Source organism: Ruditapes philippinarum, unplaced genomic scaffold, assembly GCF_026571515.1.
Source record: "Ruditapes philippinarum isolate M1 unplaced genomic scaffold, ASM2657151v2 ctg2383_1_1_1_1, whole genome shotgun sequence".
Lineage (NCBI taxonomy): Eukaryota > Metazoa > Mollusca > Bivalvia > Venerida > Veneridae > Ruditapes > Ruditapes philippinarum.
In genome coordinates, this window is record NW_026853302.1 from 50,552 (window position 1) to 73,164 (window position 22,613).

A 22,613-nucleotide genomic window follows, 5' to 3' on the forward strand; every position below is an offset into this window, starting at 1 on the left:
CACAGGTCATTCTCTGCTAAAAACAAACCAGCGATGGACACCAATCCAGTAAATTTTCATTGTAATAAGGAAAGGAGGTATGTCACGTAGAAAAGATGTATACCACGGAACACTAGGATGTTTTATTTAAGTGCTGATTTGTCATGTGCCCGATTTTCATGTACTGCAACTTCACAATAAGCTACAAAAAATCGACATGTCTTGCTTCGCCCATCACCTCGACATTTTTTTCGGGCTGAAATGAACCTGTGGCTTGATAATATATGCATCATACATATTTAATATGTTCATATACATATCATCTTCGGACAAATGGCAGTATATTGTCAAAAATAAATGTAAAATTCATAAAAACACCCTACTTTCGGTTTTGCAGCGGCACGGGCTACCTCTCTTCATTTGAATTTTTATGTCACAGGTACCCTCTCATTATTGAACACATAGGTACCCTCAAAGCACGACATATGCTTTTATTTGCGTTAATCGTTAAGTGTGTATGTAATACTTTTTACTTTTATGTAAATATTACATACTTAACGATTAACGCAATAAAAAGCATATGTCGTGCTTTGAGGGTACCTATGTGTTAAAAAATGAGAGGGTACCTGTGATTTAAAAATTCAAATGAAGAGAGGTAGCCCGTGCCGCTGCAAAACCGAAAGTAGGGTGTTTTTATGAATTTTACATTTATTTTTGACAATATACTGCCATTTGTCCGAAGATGATATGTATATGAACATATTAAATATGTATGATGCATATATAATCAAGCCACAGGTTCATTTCAGCCCGAAAAATATGTCGAGGTGATGGGCAAAGCAAGACATGTCGATTTTTTGTAGCTTATTGTGAAGTTTCAGTACATGAAAATCGGGCACATGATAAATCAGCACATAAATAAAACATCCTAGTGTTCCGTGGTATACATCTTTTCTACGTGTCATATCTCCTTTCCTTATTACAATGAAATTTTACTGGATTGTTATCCATCGCTGGTTTGTTTTTAGCAGAGAATGACCTGTGCATGTTCAGAGAGGGTACCGTTTCAGCAGATTTCGCAAAGAGGGTACCGATATGGATATGCACCGTGTTTTATGAAAGTAATGATGCAATCAATAATAAAACAAATACCTGTGAGTATCGGCTGGATAACTCCATTCTGTGCTTTATGCTGAATTCGTTGAAATCTGTCGTCCCCAGACATGCTTACTGTTTGACAGCTGATCAGTAAATGAACCGACAGACGATTGATTATCTGAGACGTTTGAACAAACAAGCGTTTGACTGACAAATAAGAAAGAATTACGGACAGGGCGGACCGCGAGACAGGGCGGACCGTGACTCGAGACTAGGCGGACCGTATTTTTGGACAGGGCGGACCGTCACTCGAGACGAGGCGGACCGTGATTTAAAAAAAGTATTTATATGTGGACTAATGTAATTATTGATGTTTTTGTTCTTCGTATTGATATTTCAATTCAAATATTCAATTAAAAATATAAAATACAGTAAGTTTTAAAAGTTCTTTGATGTGTCTTATTGTTTAATAAATTCTAGTTCAGTGTTCATTTTATTTCATGTGTCTTTGCTTATTATGTAAATTTTAATAAGATAGTTTTGTTTTTCAAATATGTCACTTCATTTTTTTATTATTGTGTTGAATTGCAAATAATTTTAATGTGATGTTATTCGTTATCATTGTTATTTCGTGTATTGTACAACAAAATATGTTTTTTATGTGTCTAATTGTTTAATAAAGTTTATCAATTTTAGCAGCGTTAGCGCCTTATACAAACAATAACATTGTTATATCCCGATAATTGGTCAATTATCACTTGCGTAAGTCGACGCAGTTACAAATAATTTCTTGAGAATTTTTTTTTTTAAACTACTCTAATATACTGAAACAAAAAAGAAACTTTCTCCAAGTTTGAATGTAGATATGTTAGTACAGTTTTTCAATCCTTTTGAAACTCGATTTTTACGTTGAATAAACATTTCGGGCTTTTATACGGGGATTAGCTGACCGATTTTGCAAACAAAACGAGTTTTACGAGCTACTACATATATACAAGTGTGTACATCTATGTGGTACCCTTGACAACTGGCACATGATACTTTGCGAAAGTTTCCTTTTTTGGTTCAGTATATATATGTTTCATATGTTACATAGAAAGGTTAGATTGAAATATTATAAAGAATACCAAAATCATCCACAATTAAATACTTTCGTCTCGAGTGACATCGTCCATTCAGCAAATTAATATTCAATTAAACATGAACTTTTAAAATTTATTTTATATTTTTACTTTTATATATGCATTGAAATATTAAAACGAAAATGGGTTAACAGAAAATGATGAAAAAACGAAATTACCAAAAACGCGTTTTTCCATGTTAAAACATGGCCTCACATATAATTTTGAAGAAAAATTGCTGTTTTGTAGATTTTTTGATTTTTTTCATTAATTAATGCGGTATGTGCATCGAAAAAAAGCTTATTAGCAACATGCAGTTACAATACAAAAAGTTATGATTTAGTACCACAAAATTTCACTATAAATAGAGAAATGAACATGAAAAACTTCATTTTTCTATATTCATGCATTTATAGTGAAATTTTGTCGTAATAAATCATCACTTTTTGTATTGTAACTGCATGTTGCTAAAAAGCTTTTTTCGATGCACACACCGCATTAATAACTTTTCTATCTTGAGAAAATATTAGAAATGATAGTTTAACGTCTCAATTCCGACTAAAAGGACGCAAAGAAAAGAGGAATTGATAAAAGATTGAACTTGATTTTCTGTCAGAATGTTAGCCACTTTCATGGTATTTCTGCCATCGACGGCAGCATTTATAATATGTATCTGCCTACAACGGCAGCATTTTTTCTTCGACCGGACAAGATTGAGCGTCTGTAAAACTTTCAAGAAAAGACTCACGGGGTAGATATTTGGCTTGCGTGACCCCAATGGATGAACGTCTATATTGATAACAGGAAATCCTGCCATTTACTTAAAACTTGAGATATTTTGAACAGAAAACAGACATTTTCACGGATTTTTCTAAGGCTTTCACTTTTAACCTGCTCAAAATAGTTTGAAAACAGGAAAAAGGCGAGTCCAAAATTACCTTACAGTATCTCCATTCAATGGACAATAGTTTTATAGCAATGAAATGGGCCGTATTTGTGTAATATAATTAAACCAACCAAATTTATAACCTACCTGTATCGATCGGTAATTTTCAGATATCTGCCATCACTGCATTGATCTGCCATCACTGCCGCCGGTAATACGGTGTGCTATTTCTTTTAATATTTTTCAAGTCCATTTGGCTGAAGCATACAAATGACCTAATTGGTGTCATTTCTTTTGTAAATATCATATTATTGTAACACTGCATACTCTAGTTTTCTTGAAATCTTGACGTTAAATACTGATGTATTAAAAAAATAGAAATCAGCATGAAAAACAACTAAATTGATTATTTCACAACATATTAGACAAAACACTATAAAGTTACGACAAAGAAGATCATTTGAAAGTATTACAGCTTTCTTTAAAACAAATGGTATCTGAAGAAACTGTCATTCAAGTACTTCTGGATCTCTACAAACGTATATTTCTTTACACATAGGTGTAGATTTTTTGAAACTTGTATCAATTGATTCTTCTGTCTGCGGAAACATTAGGAACATAATATTATCGTTTTGTTTCATTGTTTAACTAAAAAGAAATTAAATGATGTGATTCGGATTGCCTTAGATTCGGATTGCCTACACATACTGTACCATTTTAAAACGTGGCCATGGTAATTTCATTATCAAATATTTTCTGTCAAATGACATTAAAATAGTATTTGAAAAACATTGTAAACCCATCTTCTTGCTGAATAACCCAAACAAAGGAATACAAATGAATAACAAAACACAGAATTACCAAATTAAATGTATACTTTTTATGCAATTATAGCCCGTTTGTACCTTTTTATCCCAATCACAATTACCTAGACAGAGAATATTCCCTGAATGACAGATGGGGGCTCTGTCCATAACCTTAGTTCAAAGTTATAGAAGTATCTTATAATTATTTTGCTTTATCAAATTCTACGAATTTAACGTAATAAAAACAACAAATATTAAGACTATCTTGGTTACAATTAAGTCGGATTTATACGCAGTTTTTCATAATTGTTTTAACTAATCATTTGAGCCGTGTCACGACAAAAACCAACATAGTGCCTTTGCGCCCCAGCATGGATTCAGACCAGCCTGCGCATCTGCGCAGTCTGATCAGGATCCATGCTGTTCGCTATCAGTTTATCTACTTGTAATAGAGTTGGTAAGCGAACAGCACGGATCCTGATCAGACTGCGCAGATGCGCAGGCTGGTCTGGATCCATGCTGGTCGCAAACGCACTATGTTGGTTTGTTGTGACGCGGCTTCATTTGTTTAGATACAAAAGGGACAATAAATATATATTTTAAGCAAAGACAAATATCTCGAAGAATCTAAATGTATTTTCAATCATATAATTATCATTATAAACCTCAAAATTAGTAAAGTTTCTAACTTTTATAGTCAAGTTGAAAATGAGTATGCCATGGTAAGTTACTACATTGTATTTATTGAGCACTTTTTACATGGCTAAAACAAAGACAAAATGTTTGAAAAAAACAGTATGGCCACAATTACTAGTATTGAGTGTCTTAATTAAAACTCATTTGAGTTGAAAAAATAGAACATGATATGTTATTCCTTATTGCGTATACTCTTCATGTTCTAAAGTTCAAATGTTGCTGATGTTGTAAATTCAACATTTAAGATAAAATATAGATTTCTGATCAGACCTTTTTCACTACCAAATCATCTGTTTAATCAGTCTGACTTAACTTAAGTTCAGATATACTTAGGTAATTTCTTGCAATTACCTTAATTTAATATTTTTATATATACCATTCATAACATTTTAGCAGTATTAGAGAATATAGATATTTAATATTACTTAATTACAATATGAAAACGAAGAAATAATTGATATACAATGTATATTAATTCACTAAACAGTTATTCATTTTAAATTAAATAAGGCAGAGCACACAAAAACCAATGTCTAATATAAACTAACTCGTCAAAAATAAAATTAAGGAGAATTCAACACAATTGTTAAGTCAACCAGGCGCATGCAGTTAAAATTTTATGAAATTATGGCTATAATATTCCAACAAGACATAAATTCTTTTATAGCTGTGCAAGTCGTTATGACCCTGTGTAATTATGGGTGTAAATATGAATGACCGAATATATACATATTTGTATGTTATTATTTATCTATTTTTATGAAGCATATCGAACCATATAAATCATGTATATACTTTACTCAAACATATTACTCACACATAAAATGATTCAAGGCGACCATTTTAAAGAAGAATTTAAGTAAAATATCAAAACATTAAAATAATGATATTATTGAAATTGGCACGCCATTTTTATATCGTCTATATGTGATGGTAAATGGGAGATAACCCCTATAAAAATGTGCTTTAGTGCGTAAACCAACTGGTTTTATGCTTATTCTTTTGAATAATTGATTTATTGTTAGATTATTCATACCTGTGTTTATGCGCTTAGTTGAGCGGTTTGCAACGGTTAACTTAACTGTTTCTTTTTTATCAAAATTTTACAAATTATTCGGTATAAACGAATTTTATAGTGCTATATAATTTTGTCAGTTAGTACGTAATAAATGTATTTATATCTTAGTTAGTAAGCTATATATTTTTGTTAAATTTGTAAATATACTGTTTATTGGATTAAGTACGCTATGTTAAAAGTATGAAAACAAATAAAATATTCGAACCTTCTCAGCAAAATATTTGCTTATTTGTAGTACAAGATTGACAATAAACTGTTGACTATAAATTGTATGTGGTTTGAAAAGTATGTAAATGTTATGTTTTTGTCTTACGTTACGTTTGCGTTACGTTACATTCCGTTATGTTATATTTTGTTTGTTATGAACGCACAATTATTATACATGTATATGTATTTTGCTACTGCCAAGTTTTTGCGTTTTGTAAGTTTGCTACTGCATCTTCTGCTACTGCTAAGTGATATTATTAATATTTTTAGCATCAGAATATATCATTTTTTTTTATTGGCGCTATCCTATTCTATTCAATCTACTTTAATGTAAGAAACAAAGTTATTTAGAAATAACCACATCTGATATCTTTGCATATATCTTCGAATCAGTGTATATATCAACATAAAAATGCTATACTAAATGTACCGCTGAAAATAAGTACAGACACTCTTGTTAATTTACATGCTTCTCAGAAAAAATGAATTTTCACCATGTTTATATTTGCATATTTGAAATTGTTGTTCGGTGTTTGCCCATACAAATTTCATTTACATGTACATTGACCTAAGGTCTGTACTTGCTGATTTGCAGGGGGGGGGGGGAGAGAGAAACCCGATTAATACTACCAACCACAGAAAATATCATGAAAGGATGAAAACATAGAAAATTATATGTATATATTAAATGTAAGTTACGTACCTTCGTCGTCCAGTTTGTAAAGTGGATAAAAGATATGCGCGGATGCGCAGGCTGATCTGAATCCATGCTGGTCGCAAACCCATTATGTTGGTTTTGTCGTGATACGGCTCTTATGTGATCTAGATAGCCGAAAAGTGAAATTCGAATAAAACAATCTTTTCTTAAACTTACTGTAAGGTACATACAATAAAATGCAACTTTCAAGATTTTGAAAAAGAAAAAGATTAAAATGTGTTTTAAATAGCTCAAGATTTAAAGTTGAGTATTAAATAACGTGTGTAATTGAAGTTCGAGGGTGTGCATGAAGGTTTTTAATTATCAGCCAGAATTAAATAAAAGTCCGATATTAGCATATAATCATAAAAAACAATTAAACCAAAACCTTCCTGATGCACGACCTCCTCCTTGTACAGTATTTAGATAGACTAGAATCACTGCAAAGTGCATTGAAACTGTTGGTCGTGTGTTCATTAATTATGCATCCCACATACATTGTATATCCCTTTGGAAAGCATTGAGTGTTAAATTTTTAATGATATAATTATTGTCCAAATAATGCCAAAGTTAATAGCAAATATGATACCAGATATTTTTAAAATCTAATAAAATCAACAAAAGTACACAGTGAAGGTATTTAATATTTGACATGATCAACCAATATACGTGTTAGAAAATGAAAATACACTTGACTGTTTCTCATTTTAGTAAATCTAATCAGGTACGTATAATAAACGTACCTGAGCTAATGGATATTTTGAATTAGGCTCTCGATGTACAGAAAAAAAACAAGTGTTTAATATGGGTTGGACTATATAGTTATTTCAAACATTTTGAAAGAAACTGCTTCAGTTATTTAATTCCTCTGTGATTCTTGTTCAGTCAGTCTCTTCAGACTTGTAAAATACCACTGACATGACAAAAAACAATATTTGTGCTGTTTTTAAAACAGGGTGATCCATCCTGAGAACTATTCGTCCAATGTCCTTGTTGTGTTGTGTGGAGAAGGTTTTTGAACGAATTATATTTAAGTTTTTGTTCAATTTTCTTGAAGATAACAACTTCTTTCTTCTGTATAATCAGACCAGCTGAATCAAAGGTAAACCAGTAAACAGTCTTGTACAACACATTCTGTATAGCTTTATTTGACGGACTAGAAATTACAGCTGTACTCTTTGATATAAGTAAAGCTTTTTGATAAAGTTGAACACGAAGATCTTCTCTTTAAGCTGAAAGCTGCTTGGGGTAATTCGGTCGTCAGCAGTCACAAACATCTTGACCTCAACCTTTCGTGGCATTGTCACATTAACTGAATTACGAACAGTTGCTTCCTATACATCTGACTTATTCACATTTAAGTTATTTCTTCTTTTCTATATTTCTGAAAGTTTCTCCCTCATTATATCTCTTTCTCTCTTTATCTAATTTATTTCCCTTTAATTCTATTTAACAGAATGATAGGTTCTTGTATTATCGATTCTTCTTTACTTTGTTTATATTTTTGCTCCAGATTAGAAACAATTTTGATTTTAATTACTTAAAAATAAGGATGTAAGACCAGTTATATTTCAAGCAAGTCACATATGCTGTCATACAGTATTTTATTCATTGTAAATCTGTAAAAAGGCCTTTATAAGTTCAACTTTCGGACCCAATCCTTCTTTTAAAAAACAATTTATGTCGGTATTGTGTACTTTAATTATTGGTATAATTTCAAGGGGCAGGACGTGAAGTGGTTGCACACTTGGCTCAAGCGAAAAAATAGTTGTAAATTTGACAAAATGGTTATCGAGTAATGGATATTTACAACACCGGCACATATTTTCTACAGGAAAGTGGGTTTGTATGCTATTTTGAAAATTATTAATATGTCTATTCCTTAAGACAATGTTTTTGACATTCTCGGTTTTGGGTCTCAGCTTCCTAACAAAGGTTTTATACTAAAAAGTATATTGCTCAAGCACATTTTGGTTGCAAACTTGTACTTCAAGCATTTCCGGTTGCAAACTTATTCTTACTTTTTAGTCAAATATAAAACTGCTATTTAAAGGATTCAACGAAGATCATATTTATTAGTCACAGATTTTTCCTTGACAATTTTATACCATTGTGTTATTTCACTTGCTTTTAAAATGTTTTATACGGCTTTAAAATTTTAGTGGTTTCTGTACTGTTCAAATCTTATCATTTACAGTTGAGTTCACACTAAAGGTTACACAAAGTGCACTAGGAGTGCACTAGATGTGCACTTCTAGTGCACTTCAAAGTGCACTAGTAGTGCACTACTAGTGCACTTCATAAGTACACTTTGTAGTGCACCAGACCTATTATATGTATTAAGCAGTTACCATTTTTTCAATGAATAGCAATTTGACTTTTACAAAAAGATAGATAAATATAGATATCTGTATAACTGTTTTTCATAATAAATTTGAAGTTGTGAATATTGAATGTTGTAAAATATGGCGTAAAATATTAGAACAATATTTTTTCAAAGTCATAAATTTTATTGATTTTTAAACTTAATTGTTAGAATAAGTAAATATAAATAATTATAACTTTAATGTTGATAAGTGCATAAATAAACAAAATCAATGGATATTTAATATGAATCTATTTTATTATAATCTGGTAATGAAATATGAAACATTGAAAAGCTAATTAAACAAAATTCGGGTGGGGGATGGGAGGGGGGGGGGGCAAATTATACCAATTAGATATTTTTGATCCTAACTTATGGTTGTTTTAGTTAAAGGTAATGATTTTAAGCATTAATAGCCTTTAATACATTAAAGATTTAATATGTTTTTAATTGGCCTAAATTTTGTCAATTTTATCTCTCTCATTTATTATCTCTCTTACCTTCTGAAACTAAGATTTACCTAAGATTAATATAAATGATATATATTATTCTAAAAATAAATATTTATATATAATGGTGGTTTTTTAAGTAATGATATGTGTGGATTAAGTATTGATACGTACCTGTGGGACACTAGTATACTTTAACTGACATGGATATTTACAAAAAGATTAGAAAATCTTTCAATTCCATTTTTTTGAGACGACACCAATCTTTATTCTTTTTTTATGCATTGTAACATAATTATGCAATATGATTATTTTCATGAGTTTATTATAAAATGCAAAAATATTTCAGTTTTCTTTTTTGTACTACTTGTAATGAAATTTATTTGCAGGAATACAAAATTAACATTGCCTACTTATATTTATCATCTGCCTTCTGTTATTTACCCTGAGGGGCTCTCTTATCAGCAGGGTACTATAATAAAACACCAATACACAGCATAACTTTTGACACTTCCATCTTCTGTAACTGTATGGTATTTTATTTTAAAAAAACAACAACAAAAAACATCTGCATTAAAGTGAAAAGAAAGTTGCAAAAGTGTTATAATCATGTATTTAAATATTTTCTTTAAAATATATTATCTTCCAATTGTGTTAAAACTGACAAGGTAAATTTGTCAAATCTATAATAGAAAAACATTAACATTTCCCAGTTCAGAAACTAAAAGATGATTTAAATGCAGAATTGCAAGAAATATGGATAAATATTGATATGAGTTCTTTCCAGAATAAACACTGATATTGATTTAAACCAGTTTTTTATGATAAGATTAGAAAATTCCACTTCAAAGACAATAATGACAATAATATCTAACATGCGTTTATGCCATTATTTTTATATTTTTACATTTGATTATAGTCCTTTATCTTAGATGTCTTGCATGTATTTTGAAAAAAAAAACAACAGGAAATTTTAAATAAATATTGCATACATCTGCATTTTTGTTATTTACCCTGAGGCCCTCTTATCAGCAGGAGACCAGTATAATGAAAACAGGCACTCTCAGAAAAATACCAATACACAGCATGACTTGAGGCTGTCCTCTTGTATAAAAGCATTCCCTTTATACATTAAATTTTTAATATAGAAATCTTAAATAAAGTTATCAATTTCATTTATTTCATGGACAGATATAATATTATAAACTTATATTTATCTGCATGATTTCATGGAAAAAATTTAATTATTTATATCGCAAGCATTAATTTTTATGGTTGAAAAACATAATATCACAGTGTATGGATTGTTTTAAAATCAATGAATTTAAATATTCTGTTTCAAACTTGAACATGAGGAATTGCCTCTTAAGTTATATATTATTATGCAGAGTGGCAAGAAATGTGGATAAATGGATAAATATACAAAATTCCGCTTTAGAGACAATAATATCTAATATGCATTTATGCCATTATGATTTTTTTTTGTATATTTGATTATACAAAAATTATGGTCATTTATCTATATGACTAACTAGCCTGAGTGCCAATGCCTGATGAATCCCAGGCTTATGTCTAACATGCATTTTGAGAAAACCAGGGAATTTCAATGTATACTTAAAATCCTATATCCGTAAAATTGACGGTTCTTTGTTATTTACCCTGAGGCCCTCTTATCATCAGGAGATTGGTATAATGAAAACAGTCCATCTCAGTAAAATACCAATACACAGAATGACTTGAGATTTTCCTCTTCAATAAAAGCATTCCCTTCATACATTAAGTTTTTAATATTTAAATCATGAATAAAGTTATCAAATTTATTAATCTAATGGATAATATTTTAATTATTTATATCTTTAAAACATATGCAAGCATTACACAGTTGAATACTAAATTATCACAGTATATTGATTGTTTTAAAATATATTAATATTCTCTTTCAATATTGAACATGAGGAATTGTCTCTAAATTATATATTATAGAAATAATATTTAGCTTAAATTTAAACCTTTCCTTGATTTGTTTGAGCTCATGAAAAACAAAAACAGTTTATGTTGTTACAAACTAAATTAATTGGGCCAGAATTATCACATTGATTTTCCCATTTGTATACTAGAAAAATTGAAATACATGGCCATTTAAAATAGCTTTAAAAAAAAACACTTTTACGAAATTATCCATTATGAAGCATATCTAAATTTAACCTTATTAATTCTATAAATTTGATTTTAAGGGGTATTATTATACACTTACAATTAAATACTGGTTAATAAAAATATGATTTTTATTTATATTCATGAATAGGCAATATATTCCCAAAGTTTTTTTTTCTTACAGCAGCTTAACAATAGATGCCCCCTGTCACTTGATATACAATTATCCAATAAACCATCCAATAAACCATTTAGGTGTCACCTTCCCTAGCCAGCCTGGTCATATGGTCTAGTGCACTAGAAGTGCACACGGTGTGCACTTCTAGTTCAGCTCTAGTGCACTAGAAGTGCACAAGGGTGGGAAGTTTAGTGTGAACTCAACTGTATTTGCACGACTACTCTATGTTCCGGCTTTTGTGCCCTCTCTTGCTTTTTGTTGGGTACCCTACTGAGTGCCTTTGCGGAAGTCCAGTGTGGGGACTGCATTCTCTGAATGTTACTTAGCATTGCATGTTGATCCTTGTTGTATTTTCTTGTTGCATATCCATAATAAACGTGCGTAGTTCTTTTAATTGCACGTTTCTCAGTCCATTAATGAAAAAGCCAGGGGTGTGGTAAACTGGAAATATGTTTTTTTGCCAATTGCCCACGGACAACAAATGGAGCAGAAATTATTACTCGTCCATGTTAAAGAAGTCAACATTTAACATGCAGATTTTTTTTTTTTCCCAGGGAGGAACCCGATCCAGTTTTAATGGCGAATCATATTATTACATTAGTACACATATAAATACTTTTTTAAATCAAGGTCCGCCTAGTCTCGAGTGACGGTCCGCCCTGTCCCAAAATATGGTCCGCCTAGTCTCGAGTCACGGTCCGCCCTGGTACGGTCCGCCCTGTCTCACGGTCCGCCCTGTCCTGCAGACATAAGAAAGTCCTTGATCAAGGGACATTACTCTTATGTTACGATGAAAAATGCTGAAAATACTGAAAATGAGAAAAATTCTATTGAAAAACAGAATGAAATGGTTTCAAGTAAAGGCAGTGACGTAGATATCGACCACGTTCTTTTAAAACAAAGGTTTGTATTTGATTGACAAAATAAGTTATGTGGAAATATAAAATATGTCTGTTTTAACTTCCTGTTGATTTTTTTTGGAGTAAATTAGATCTATGTCTTTAACTGTTTAACCCATTACGCGATATACACGCCTTTTAACGCCTTTTTCACCCCCCCCCCCCTTTTGTCGTCTCAAATGGTGAAAAAATGCCTTATTTAGGCCCCCAACACTTGTTTTTGTTTCAGAAATGTTGTTAAAAAAAGTGACCACTTTTTCGGCGCGGTCCCCCAACCAAAAGATACATCAGGGGGTTGCAAGGATTTCGAGACGTTTCGGCCCTTTACCAAATCGAACCCAGAAAAAGTTCTGTGTTTGAAACCGGTATATTAAAATTTCATAGTTATAATAATCATAAATGACATTTTTCATGAAGTGGAACTCCAATTTCCAAGTACCTTGAAAGATTTACGATACCTCTTATATATTTTACGTAAAAGATTAAATCTGTACCAAAACCGATCAACGATTAGAGTGGGTGGACCAACGCTCAGCGTAAAAATACTATATTTGATATGGTAAATTCAAATCAACGTCAACAAACCTCAATGTTATATGCCCATTTTCAAGACCGATGATATTGTTTTAAATAGCCATTGTGTAAAATTCGCTAATTACATAATGATGTACATGGCTGGAGCTATAGATATTCCGGATAAACAAGAGTGGTTTGTGTGAAATTGTACCATAGCTCGGCGTACAATACTACATGATGCACGATTGTTTTTCGAATAAAATCTCTTTTTTTATCTTTTGAAGAAAACATATTGAATAAATTGTAACAACCAAATTAGGTTCAAACATTTACAAGTACCCAACTTTTAGTTTAAATTTTACAGCCCCAGAACTCTAGTGTTAAAAGATTTTAATAATTTATATGTTGCAGATTACATACGGTTGTTCGTCTGCTATTAGCATTGTCACGTGACTTTACCAACAGTGAACCACACTAGGATAAAATGGTGAAAGATGTAAATAAAAGCACCAGTGATCTAAATCGAAGATAACTCGAGACATTTTCAAATATTCTAAAAAAAATATGTTTTACGCCGAGCATTGGTATGTGCCGAGCATTGGTCCAACCACTCTAGATACTTGTTGCATTTAATGTTAACTTCAATGTTTATAAATATCTCACAATAAATAGCTACTCGTAATTATTTCCTTGATATTGAAAAATCTAACACATTTAATTATCAGGTAAGGAAAGTTAATTAGTTGTTCATGCACGTGAAAATCGAAACATTCGGTCATGTAATTTTACAATGAGCCATAATATCTATAATTCTTTTGTCACTGTCAACATTGTTTGATTAAACTAATTAATAAATATATATCAGGTACAAAGCATTTATAATTTGGTTTCAGTCTTTCAATCACTTTTATAACATCTAGCATCTATCATTATCTAATAACAATAATAATTCAAAATATTATCAGGAGATAATAGCAAACCGTTTTTTCAAAAAATCTTTTGAAGTTTTCTCTGATATTACTTACATAAAGCTATAAACAATTAATTAGTTACACCTTGAAAAAATACGTAGGCCTATATAGTTTAAATTAAGATAAAAAAATAATGTTTTCTAAGGAATAATTGTAATTAACTTTCTTAATCAAGAAGTTTTAGTGGTTTGTTTTATAAATTAAGGATTAACCTGCCTTTATTGTTTGTTACACCTTTAAAAACATTAACGTATATCTAAATGGTTCAAGAGATCAAAAGATAATAAATTATTATTTAAAGAATTAAAGTTTCATAATTGTAATTATATTAATTGTTGTTAATTAATGTAATTAATTGTCTGTACTGTAGAGTAGGGCCGAAACGTCTTGCGGAAAAGGGCCGAAACGTTCAGGGGGCCGATTTTTCCACTGGGGCCATTGGTTTGGGGCCGAAATGTCCTGTTAAAGAAAATTTTGGACTTGTGAGAGGCTATAAATGACCCGCAGATTGATCATAAGGTAACATGTAACCAACGCTGAAAAGCATTTGACTCTATCTCAATCCATTGAGAAGTTGCAGCACTTTGAAATCAGTTTTGATGAAAAAAATCAACGCAAAATAGTGATTTTTGGCAATTTTGAGATGTCCCCTCATTGCCATGGTAACAGAAAATTTAAGCTGAGCATGTTGTTACAAGGGCAATGGTCCAGTCAACATTTGTGCCAAGTTTGATTAGTGTTGAAGCAGTTTTTATAGTATTATAGCAATTTGAACTTGTAACGGGAGACTTTTCAATGAAAACAGCCATTTTTCACAAAGTGCTGACATAAAGCAATGGGTTAACAGTGTTTAAGAATAAATTTGTTAGAAATCATGCGTAATCATGGACAGTAACTTGCACTTAAAATTACCATCAATGAACAGGCTCAATCAAACATTTTCATTTTGTCGTTTTGGGCGTTCTTTAGGTATTCTGTTTTTCTCTATTTAACAGTTTAATACACCCATAAACAGTTTTGATATGAACTACGTAAATAACCGAAGTATATCGAGTGAGATAATATGAGTTGTTTCCTAATCTATGAGTAAAGTCGATATTTCAATTCTAACGCTAAAACAATACAAATCAAGCCGTTTTTAAGTCGCTAGTTTGTTGTGATGTATTGTCAGATTTTAAAATTCATTACACCAATGAAAAGCTTTGGATCTTAGCTTTGTCAAAGTATATACTTCAACACCTCTTTTGACACCAAATTAACTGTTAAACCTACCATATGTCAGACCATTTTACATACAATTTATTCAGTGTGAAACGAAACTGGTTATCTTTACTCGCAAAACTTCTGATAAGAATAGACTGTCGTCTGCTAGGTCAAAAACTGTTTATCATTGTATTAGGTGGTGGTGGTCACAGTGCATGGAGTTGTTAGTTTTCACTCTGGATCACCGCATTAAGCCACATTACCAGAACACAATTCAGCAACGGCATCATTCCTGGGCAGGCTGCCAAGCAGTTTACCAGTTTTGGTTGCCTTCAATTAGAAAGGAACTGAAACTTCTGTACATGCCAGAGCTGAGGTATAGTGCGAATGACTGTAGAAAAGATTTTATGATTAATCACAAGGAAAGTGATCTGAACTGTCTGGGAATTGAACCAGGGTCGCCTGATTCACAGACTACTGTCCAATGCTCTACCTACTGAGCTAAATGGACGGTTGACTTCAGTGTATATGCAAGATCAATTTTTGTTTTTGATACCAACAATTCTGGACAGATAACTCTTGGTTTTCATTAGACATTTCTTTGGTTATTTACTACAAATTACCTAGTTGATATCTAGGCACTGTTTATGGGTGTATTATTAAGGGCCCTGCAATCTGATTGCTCCTGCATGAATGTCAGATGAGTCACACCAAAGACATTTGACACTGAAGACATTTCACTCCCAAGACATTTACCACTGAAAACATTTCAGGCTAAAGATGTTTCAATACCAAGACATTTCACACTTGTCAAAGACATTTCACTCCCAACACTTTTCACATTGAAGATATTTCACACTAAAGATAATTCACACCCAAGACATTTAAGTCAGAAGACATTTCTCTTGCAAGACATTTTACATGTAAGACATTTCACACCGAATACATTTCACTTTAAAGACTTTTCACCTATTCAAAGCCATTTTACAGTCTGAAGATGTTTCACTCCCAAGAAGTCTCACACCCAATACATTTATTTCACACTTAAGCACAATATTTATTTCACTTTTGACATGTGAACCTAGACATTTCACTCCCAATTTGACAATTCATTTTCACTCCCAAATATTTGTCTTTGAAAATTTAAAAAAGAAAATTTAATTTTTGATATAATACTGAATAAAATGATAATATTTAAGTTTAAGAATTTTACAGTACACCATCCACTGATTGATTAAAAGACTAATTATATTGGATGAAATTCAGTGAAAGAATAAAACACACAAAAAAACCAGTCAAAATGTATATATGATTGAAATACTGAAATCGCAATACAATGTACATGAAAAATAAATTCCAATTTGTACACATTTAAAATGCAACTTAAAGGGAAATTTCATTGAGTCAACTTTTGAATAAGCTAAAGCTAATAAGAACTTATATGACAATAATGTTTTGGTAGGTTTGTTGATAAGTCTAAAGTCTTGGAAATGAATGATCTGTCACTAGTGTCTCCTGCATGACAGGGCCTTTAAATATTTGGGTTGTGTTATTTCAAAAGTCAAATAGTCCTTACTACTGACAAGGGCAAGGGGTAGGGGATGTTGTTTTCCCATTACCTGATGTATTATTTGAGCCGTGTCACGACAAAACCAACATAATGGGTTTGCGACCAGCATGGATCCAGACCAGCCTGCGCAGTCTGATCAGGATCCATGCTGTTCGCTTACCAACCCTTTTACAAGTCGAGAAACTGATAGCGAACAGCATGGATCCTGATCAGACTGCGCGGATGCTCAGGCTGGTTTGGATCCATGCTGGTCGCAAACCCATTATGTTGGTTTTGTCATGACGCGGCTCATTTGTTGTTTATGTTACTCATTTAGGCTTTTGGCTTTTGATAAATTTTGTCTGAAGAAAATATAACAAAATCGATGATGAGTACATATAAATATGTAGAGACATCATAGATTTATTAATATCTTGGCAAATCTTTTCTTGCGATATTTTTCAGATTTTCTCGTAATGAGCTGGTACTGCGGTTTTTATCGTTATTGTGTCTGTGTTTTATGTTTGGCCTGTTTCTAATACAGCTGGATATTATGTGGAGATCCCGAGAGGTCTGTATGTTGTCACAAGACGTTACAGTTATCACAAAAACATCGGCCAGACTATTGGCCTTTTCTCAGTTGACAAAACTGTTTAAAAATTTGTATATATTCATAAAAATTTCAAAGATATTATATAACTTCAGTTTTATGCCTCATATTACATGTAAGCTAAAACATGTTCTACAAATACTGTGAATTCACTTTTGTCACATGAGACATTTTTGTGGGTTGTTATATAGATTAGTGGTATGTCACTTTGTGCAAGTAATGTAATGCAAAATAATCTTAGAGCAGATGAAATTGAATTTCATTAAATCTTAAATTTTTGGATTGAGCTGTGCATGGAAACCATGAAAATTAGTGCCCCACAAATAATAATGATTTTGCAATACTACTCGTAGTTTGTGGAAACCATATGTAGTTTATTTTGTTGAAGATTTAACACACAAACTTTGTTTCTTTTTCAGTCAATATTAATGGAGATGTTGCTAAGAGACACTCAGCAGTTATATTTCCGGTACCCAGATTTTTATGACATTGCTCATAATGAGGACACTTGGTGCTGGGACCCAGATACTTTACTACTTAAAGTGAATACATCGTTCTTCGTTCACTGATACATGCCGGGTACCTGTACCCATTGATTTAGTCATATGTTTACAAAGCTAGTTGTGTTTGGTTCTGTCATCAGTATTCATGTATGGTTCTAGAGTGTCCATATGCTAGTTTATATTCCATGAAGGATTTAATATATTCACCGCACAGAGGAAGCATATCAGGAATTTTTGGTGGTCAAGAAAATCTGGAAAAAGGATCACTTTTATACCTCAACAGTGCAAATGTGACAAAAGGAATCGAGACAAAAGAAAGTAAATGTTCAGACATGGGAAGATTTACCTCCCTTGGACTGATGCGGAGGAGTCTATGCAGGATATTTACCACTTTTTCTTTAGTCCTTAATTAAATTTTACAGGTCTCCATTGAAACTAGGAAAGTTTAGATTTACCTGAGAGGAACGGATACTAGTATTAGAAATATAATTTAGAGTTAGTTAAAGATAGTTGTATAATAGCTATATAGAAAATTAAGTTAATTACAAAGTATGAATTACTTTTACTAAGTTGCGTTAATTCTTGAAAGTCTGGTAAATTATTTAAATTATCGTTAAAAAGTTGAAGAAGAAGATTGAGTTAGTTATTGAAAGTTGAGTTAATTTAAGAAAGTTGAGTTAATTTTAGATACAAAGATGGATTTGTGACCAAACAAATTATTTGTTCAAAAAACAAGATTATTACAATCATGCACTTTAATCTTTTCAATCAAAATATTCGATATCATAACAAAAGTTTTGTAAGATTTGTGGTCACGCTACTTTTGATTTATCTTTGATTTGCAGGCTCTACTTTTCTTAGTCATTTATATTGGAAAATGCCACAAACATTCCAACTACATGTATTCTTGCTCTTGAAAACAAGTTTTTGCCATTAATTTCTTCGATAACAAGTTGTCAAAAAGACATTGCATTAACGAAAAGGTTATTTCAAATAGTCTGAATTTCTATAATGTTTTATTTAAAGGTTTCTGAAGTTATGTACCTGCAGTGTAAATGATTTCATGTTAAAAGTTTAGATGTTCTTAATATATAGAGGTTTGATGCCGGCATCAAATATATGAAGGCGACCTGTATAATACATGTATAATTATGTTTGTTTGTGGACGTATTTTTGCTAGTCATTGGGTCAGTGTGTCTACATTATCAATAACATATTTGTAGATGTTGTGATTTATTGTGTCGCCTCTACGGAGTAGTGGCGACATATAGGGATCACTTCTCCGTCGTCTGTCTGTCCATCTGTCTGTCCGTCCGTCCGTACGTCACAAAACTTGTCCGGACTACTCCTCATAAACTACTGGTGCAATTTCATCCAAACTTTACAGGAATGATCAGTACCAAGTCTAGTTGTGCATATTGTCAGCATTTCCGGTTCAATGATTTTTGTCAGAGTTATGGCCCTTTAATAATTTTTAATTTTAAAGTTTGTCCGGACTACTTCTCTTATACCACTAATGCAATTTCAATGAAACTTTACAGGATTGATCTGTAGCTCAAGTCCTTGCGCATATTGCACGGGTTTTCCGGTTGAATGATTTTTGGCCGAGTTATGGCCCTTTGATAAAAAGGTTTCTTTTTCTGTGTGTTGCCAGATACACAAAAGCTTGTCCGGACTACTCCTCATAAACTACAGGTGCAATTTCATCCAAACTTTACAGGAATGATCAGTACCAAGTCTAGTTGTGCATATTGTCAGCATTTTCCGGTTCAATGATTTTTGTTTGAGTTATGGCCCTTTAATAATTTTTATTTTTAAAGTTTGTCCGGACTACTTCTCTTATACCACTAATGCAATTTCAATGAAACTTTACAGGATTGATCTGTAGCTCAAGTCCTTGCGCATATTGCACGGGTTTTCCGGTTGAATGATTTTTGGTTGAGTTATGGCCCTTTGATAAAAAGGTGTTTTTTTTCTGTGTGTTGCCAGATACGCAAAAGCTTGTCCGGACTACTCCTCAAAAACTACTGGTGCAATTTTATCCAAACTTTACAGGAATGATCAGTACCAAGTCTAGTTGTGCACTGTCCGTCTGTCTGTCCGTCTGTCACAAAATTTGTCCAAACATGAAATTGGCCATCATGTGGCGACACATGTAAATACTGATCGCTCTTGTTACAAATAACTGTCAATTAAGGATAAAAGACCCTAATAAACATGTTATTATACTGATATTTTTTCAATTAATGATGTATCAGTCGTAAACATGGTCTCTCATGACAAAAATGTACGAAAGATAAGTATTTAAAGAATAAAACTGTTAAGAGAAGGCAGAAGTAGTTTCATTAGGATGTTACATAAGAATAGTCCTTAAACACAAAGTCGTGTTCAAAAGTGTTCATTTATTCCTTAAAGGGACTCCAATGAAGTCCAGCAATTGTCATGACAGGACTGGAAATATTTTTTTCGTGATTCTAATACCATATGAGTATGGTCTATACCAATAATTTGAATGCAAAATTTCAGATCATTCTGTAACTCTGTTTTCCAGAAGAATAATTCTTTATTGTACAAGAAGGCCTAAAAATTTCAAAGTTAATTGATTTTACTCATATTGGGCAAATAAAGCGCTAAGTATTGTTTGTCAATTTGCTTCTTAGTATTTTTCTTCAATATTATATTTTTTCATGTTTTTAACATTTTATGTGCCCTTGTTGATCTTTGTCAGCTTTTCAAATTTTATGATTTTAGACTTTGGAACTAAGTGGAGCTCCTTAACATAGCAGTATGTAAAGTTCTTCTTAAATGTTTATTGAGCTAGATACTTTCAAGGATTTAACCTTTTTAGTTAAAAAAATAGTATTATGCATCTTTATATACTGAAGTTTGAACAATAGAACAATATGCATATGAGCCGCGTCACGCCAAAACCAACATAGTGCGTTTGCGACCAGCATGGATCCAGACCAGCCTGCGCATCCGCGCAGTCTGATCAGGATCCATGCTGTTCGCTATCAGTTTCTCTACTTGTTATATGGTCTGTAAGCGAACAGCATGGATCCTGATCAGACTGCGCGGATGCGCAGGCTGGTCTGGATCCATGCTGGTCGCAAACCCATTATGTTGGTTTTGTCATGACACGGCTCATATACTTATTTTGTCTGGTCAGTCTGTGTCCCAAACAAATTACCTTTTACACGAAGTTGATGCAAGATGAATATTAATTATGCATTCACTAAACCAGAACTTTCATATCTGTTCACCATTATACATCATTTGATGGCAGCTTCCTTGATATACATGGAAATAAAACCTTGACCCTTAAATAATCTTGACCTTTCAAGGTCAAATTTTCAATATTCAGGAAATTTAAATACCGTACAAATTTAGTTCTGTGGGATGATGCATTTCATTGTTGGTTACATGACAGTAATCTTAAAATTCCCATCAACTTTAAAAAAACAACACTTTTTCTGTCTTTCATAACAAGAGGTATTTACTTCAAACATTGTTCACTTTAATCTCCCACATATCATATGACATGGTTTATTTACATGATAAGGGGAAGGGAACCTTCCCATTAATTCGGGGAAACATAGCCCCGTATTTTTGAAAAAGTGCGAGAAAATTACACTTTCTGTAAACTGAATTTTACGGAGAAGCAACCCTTAAACAGCCCTTGCTGTAAAAGAAACAAAAGCCCTGGCAGTTTGTTTTAAAGAATTATCTCTGGCTTCCATTATGGAACTGACAAGTTTGAATTTTATGAGTATCAGGATTGAAAATTCAAGATAATCAGGCAACAGCTAATAGAGCCTTGGCACACTATGCGTATATTCAGACTAGCCTGGCTCTGATAAGACTGGTGGCAAAGGCTAATTACTTTTAATCCCAGCAGGATATTGGTTTACACTTAATAATATTTATGCTATTTGAGCCGTGTCATGACAAAACCAACATAATGGGTTTGCAACCAGCATGGATCCAGACCAGCCTGCGCATTCGCGCATTCTGATCAGGATCCATGCTGTTCGCTATCAGTTTCTCTACTTGTAATAGAGTTGGTAAGCGAACAGCATGGATCAGACTGTGCGAATGCGCAGGCTGGTCTGGATCCATGCCGGTCACAAACGCACTATGTTGGTTTTGTCTTGACGCGGCTCATTTATACTTGAACTACACAGCCATGTTTGTTAGAGGGTAAAATTTGTTTTATGTGGTTGTTTATGTTTTATACAGCACATGTAATACAGTGCAGCCTCTGTAGAGCAACCCTTGATAAACCAATAACCTCTGTACATCAGACATAAACAATCTTTCTACTTAGTAAGACTTCACAATAGATTTAACCCCTCTAAAGCAACGCCAGCAAAATCTGTCTCTCAAAGGGGGTTGCTTGGCAGAGACTGTACTGTACCGCACATGACATGGCGCTTTGATTATATCACTTTTGTCTGTTTTAAGACAGAAGAATATAGTAATATAGAATTGTGTTTATTTGTTAAAGTGACATTATGCTCATTTTTTCAGAAGTTGAGCTACATTGACTACATATTTCAAAACATTGACTGTAATAATGGTGATTGACCCACAGTTGATTTTGGAAAATATTTAGGATAAAATATAAATCTGTCTAAAATATAAAAGA

General features: G+C 32.4%; 1 protein-coding gene and 1 long non-coding RNA gene across 2 annotated transcripts in view; one reads left to right on the forward strand and one right to left on the reverse strand.

Moving 5' to 3' along the window:
* The window catches only part of LOC132736427 (nicotinate phosphoribosyltransferase-like), a gene marked incomplete at its 5' end in the record, with an annotated part of 42,105 nt that extends 40,775 nt beyond the window's left edge, over positions 1 to 1,330 (reverse strand). The window contains one exon of the mRNA XM_060723554.1: positions 1,132 to 1,330. Coding sequence (XP_060579537.1) covers positions 1,132 to 1,330 — 199 coding nt within the window. The remainder of the gene's footprint in view (positions 1 to 1,131) is intronic.
* An 11,123-nt stretch (positions 1,331 to 12,453) lies between these two features.
* Positions 12,454 to 22,613, forward strand: LOC132736434 (uncharacterized). Its single transcript, XR_009626575.1, has 3 exons — positions 12,454 to 12,617; positions 17,318 to 17,423; positions 17,882 to 22,613. It is a non-coding gene; the product is annotated as an uncharacterized LOC132736434 (long non-coding RNA).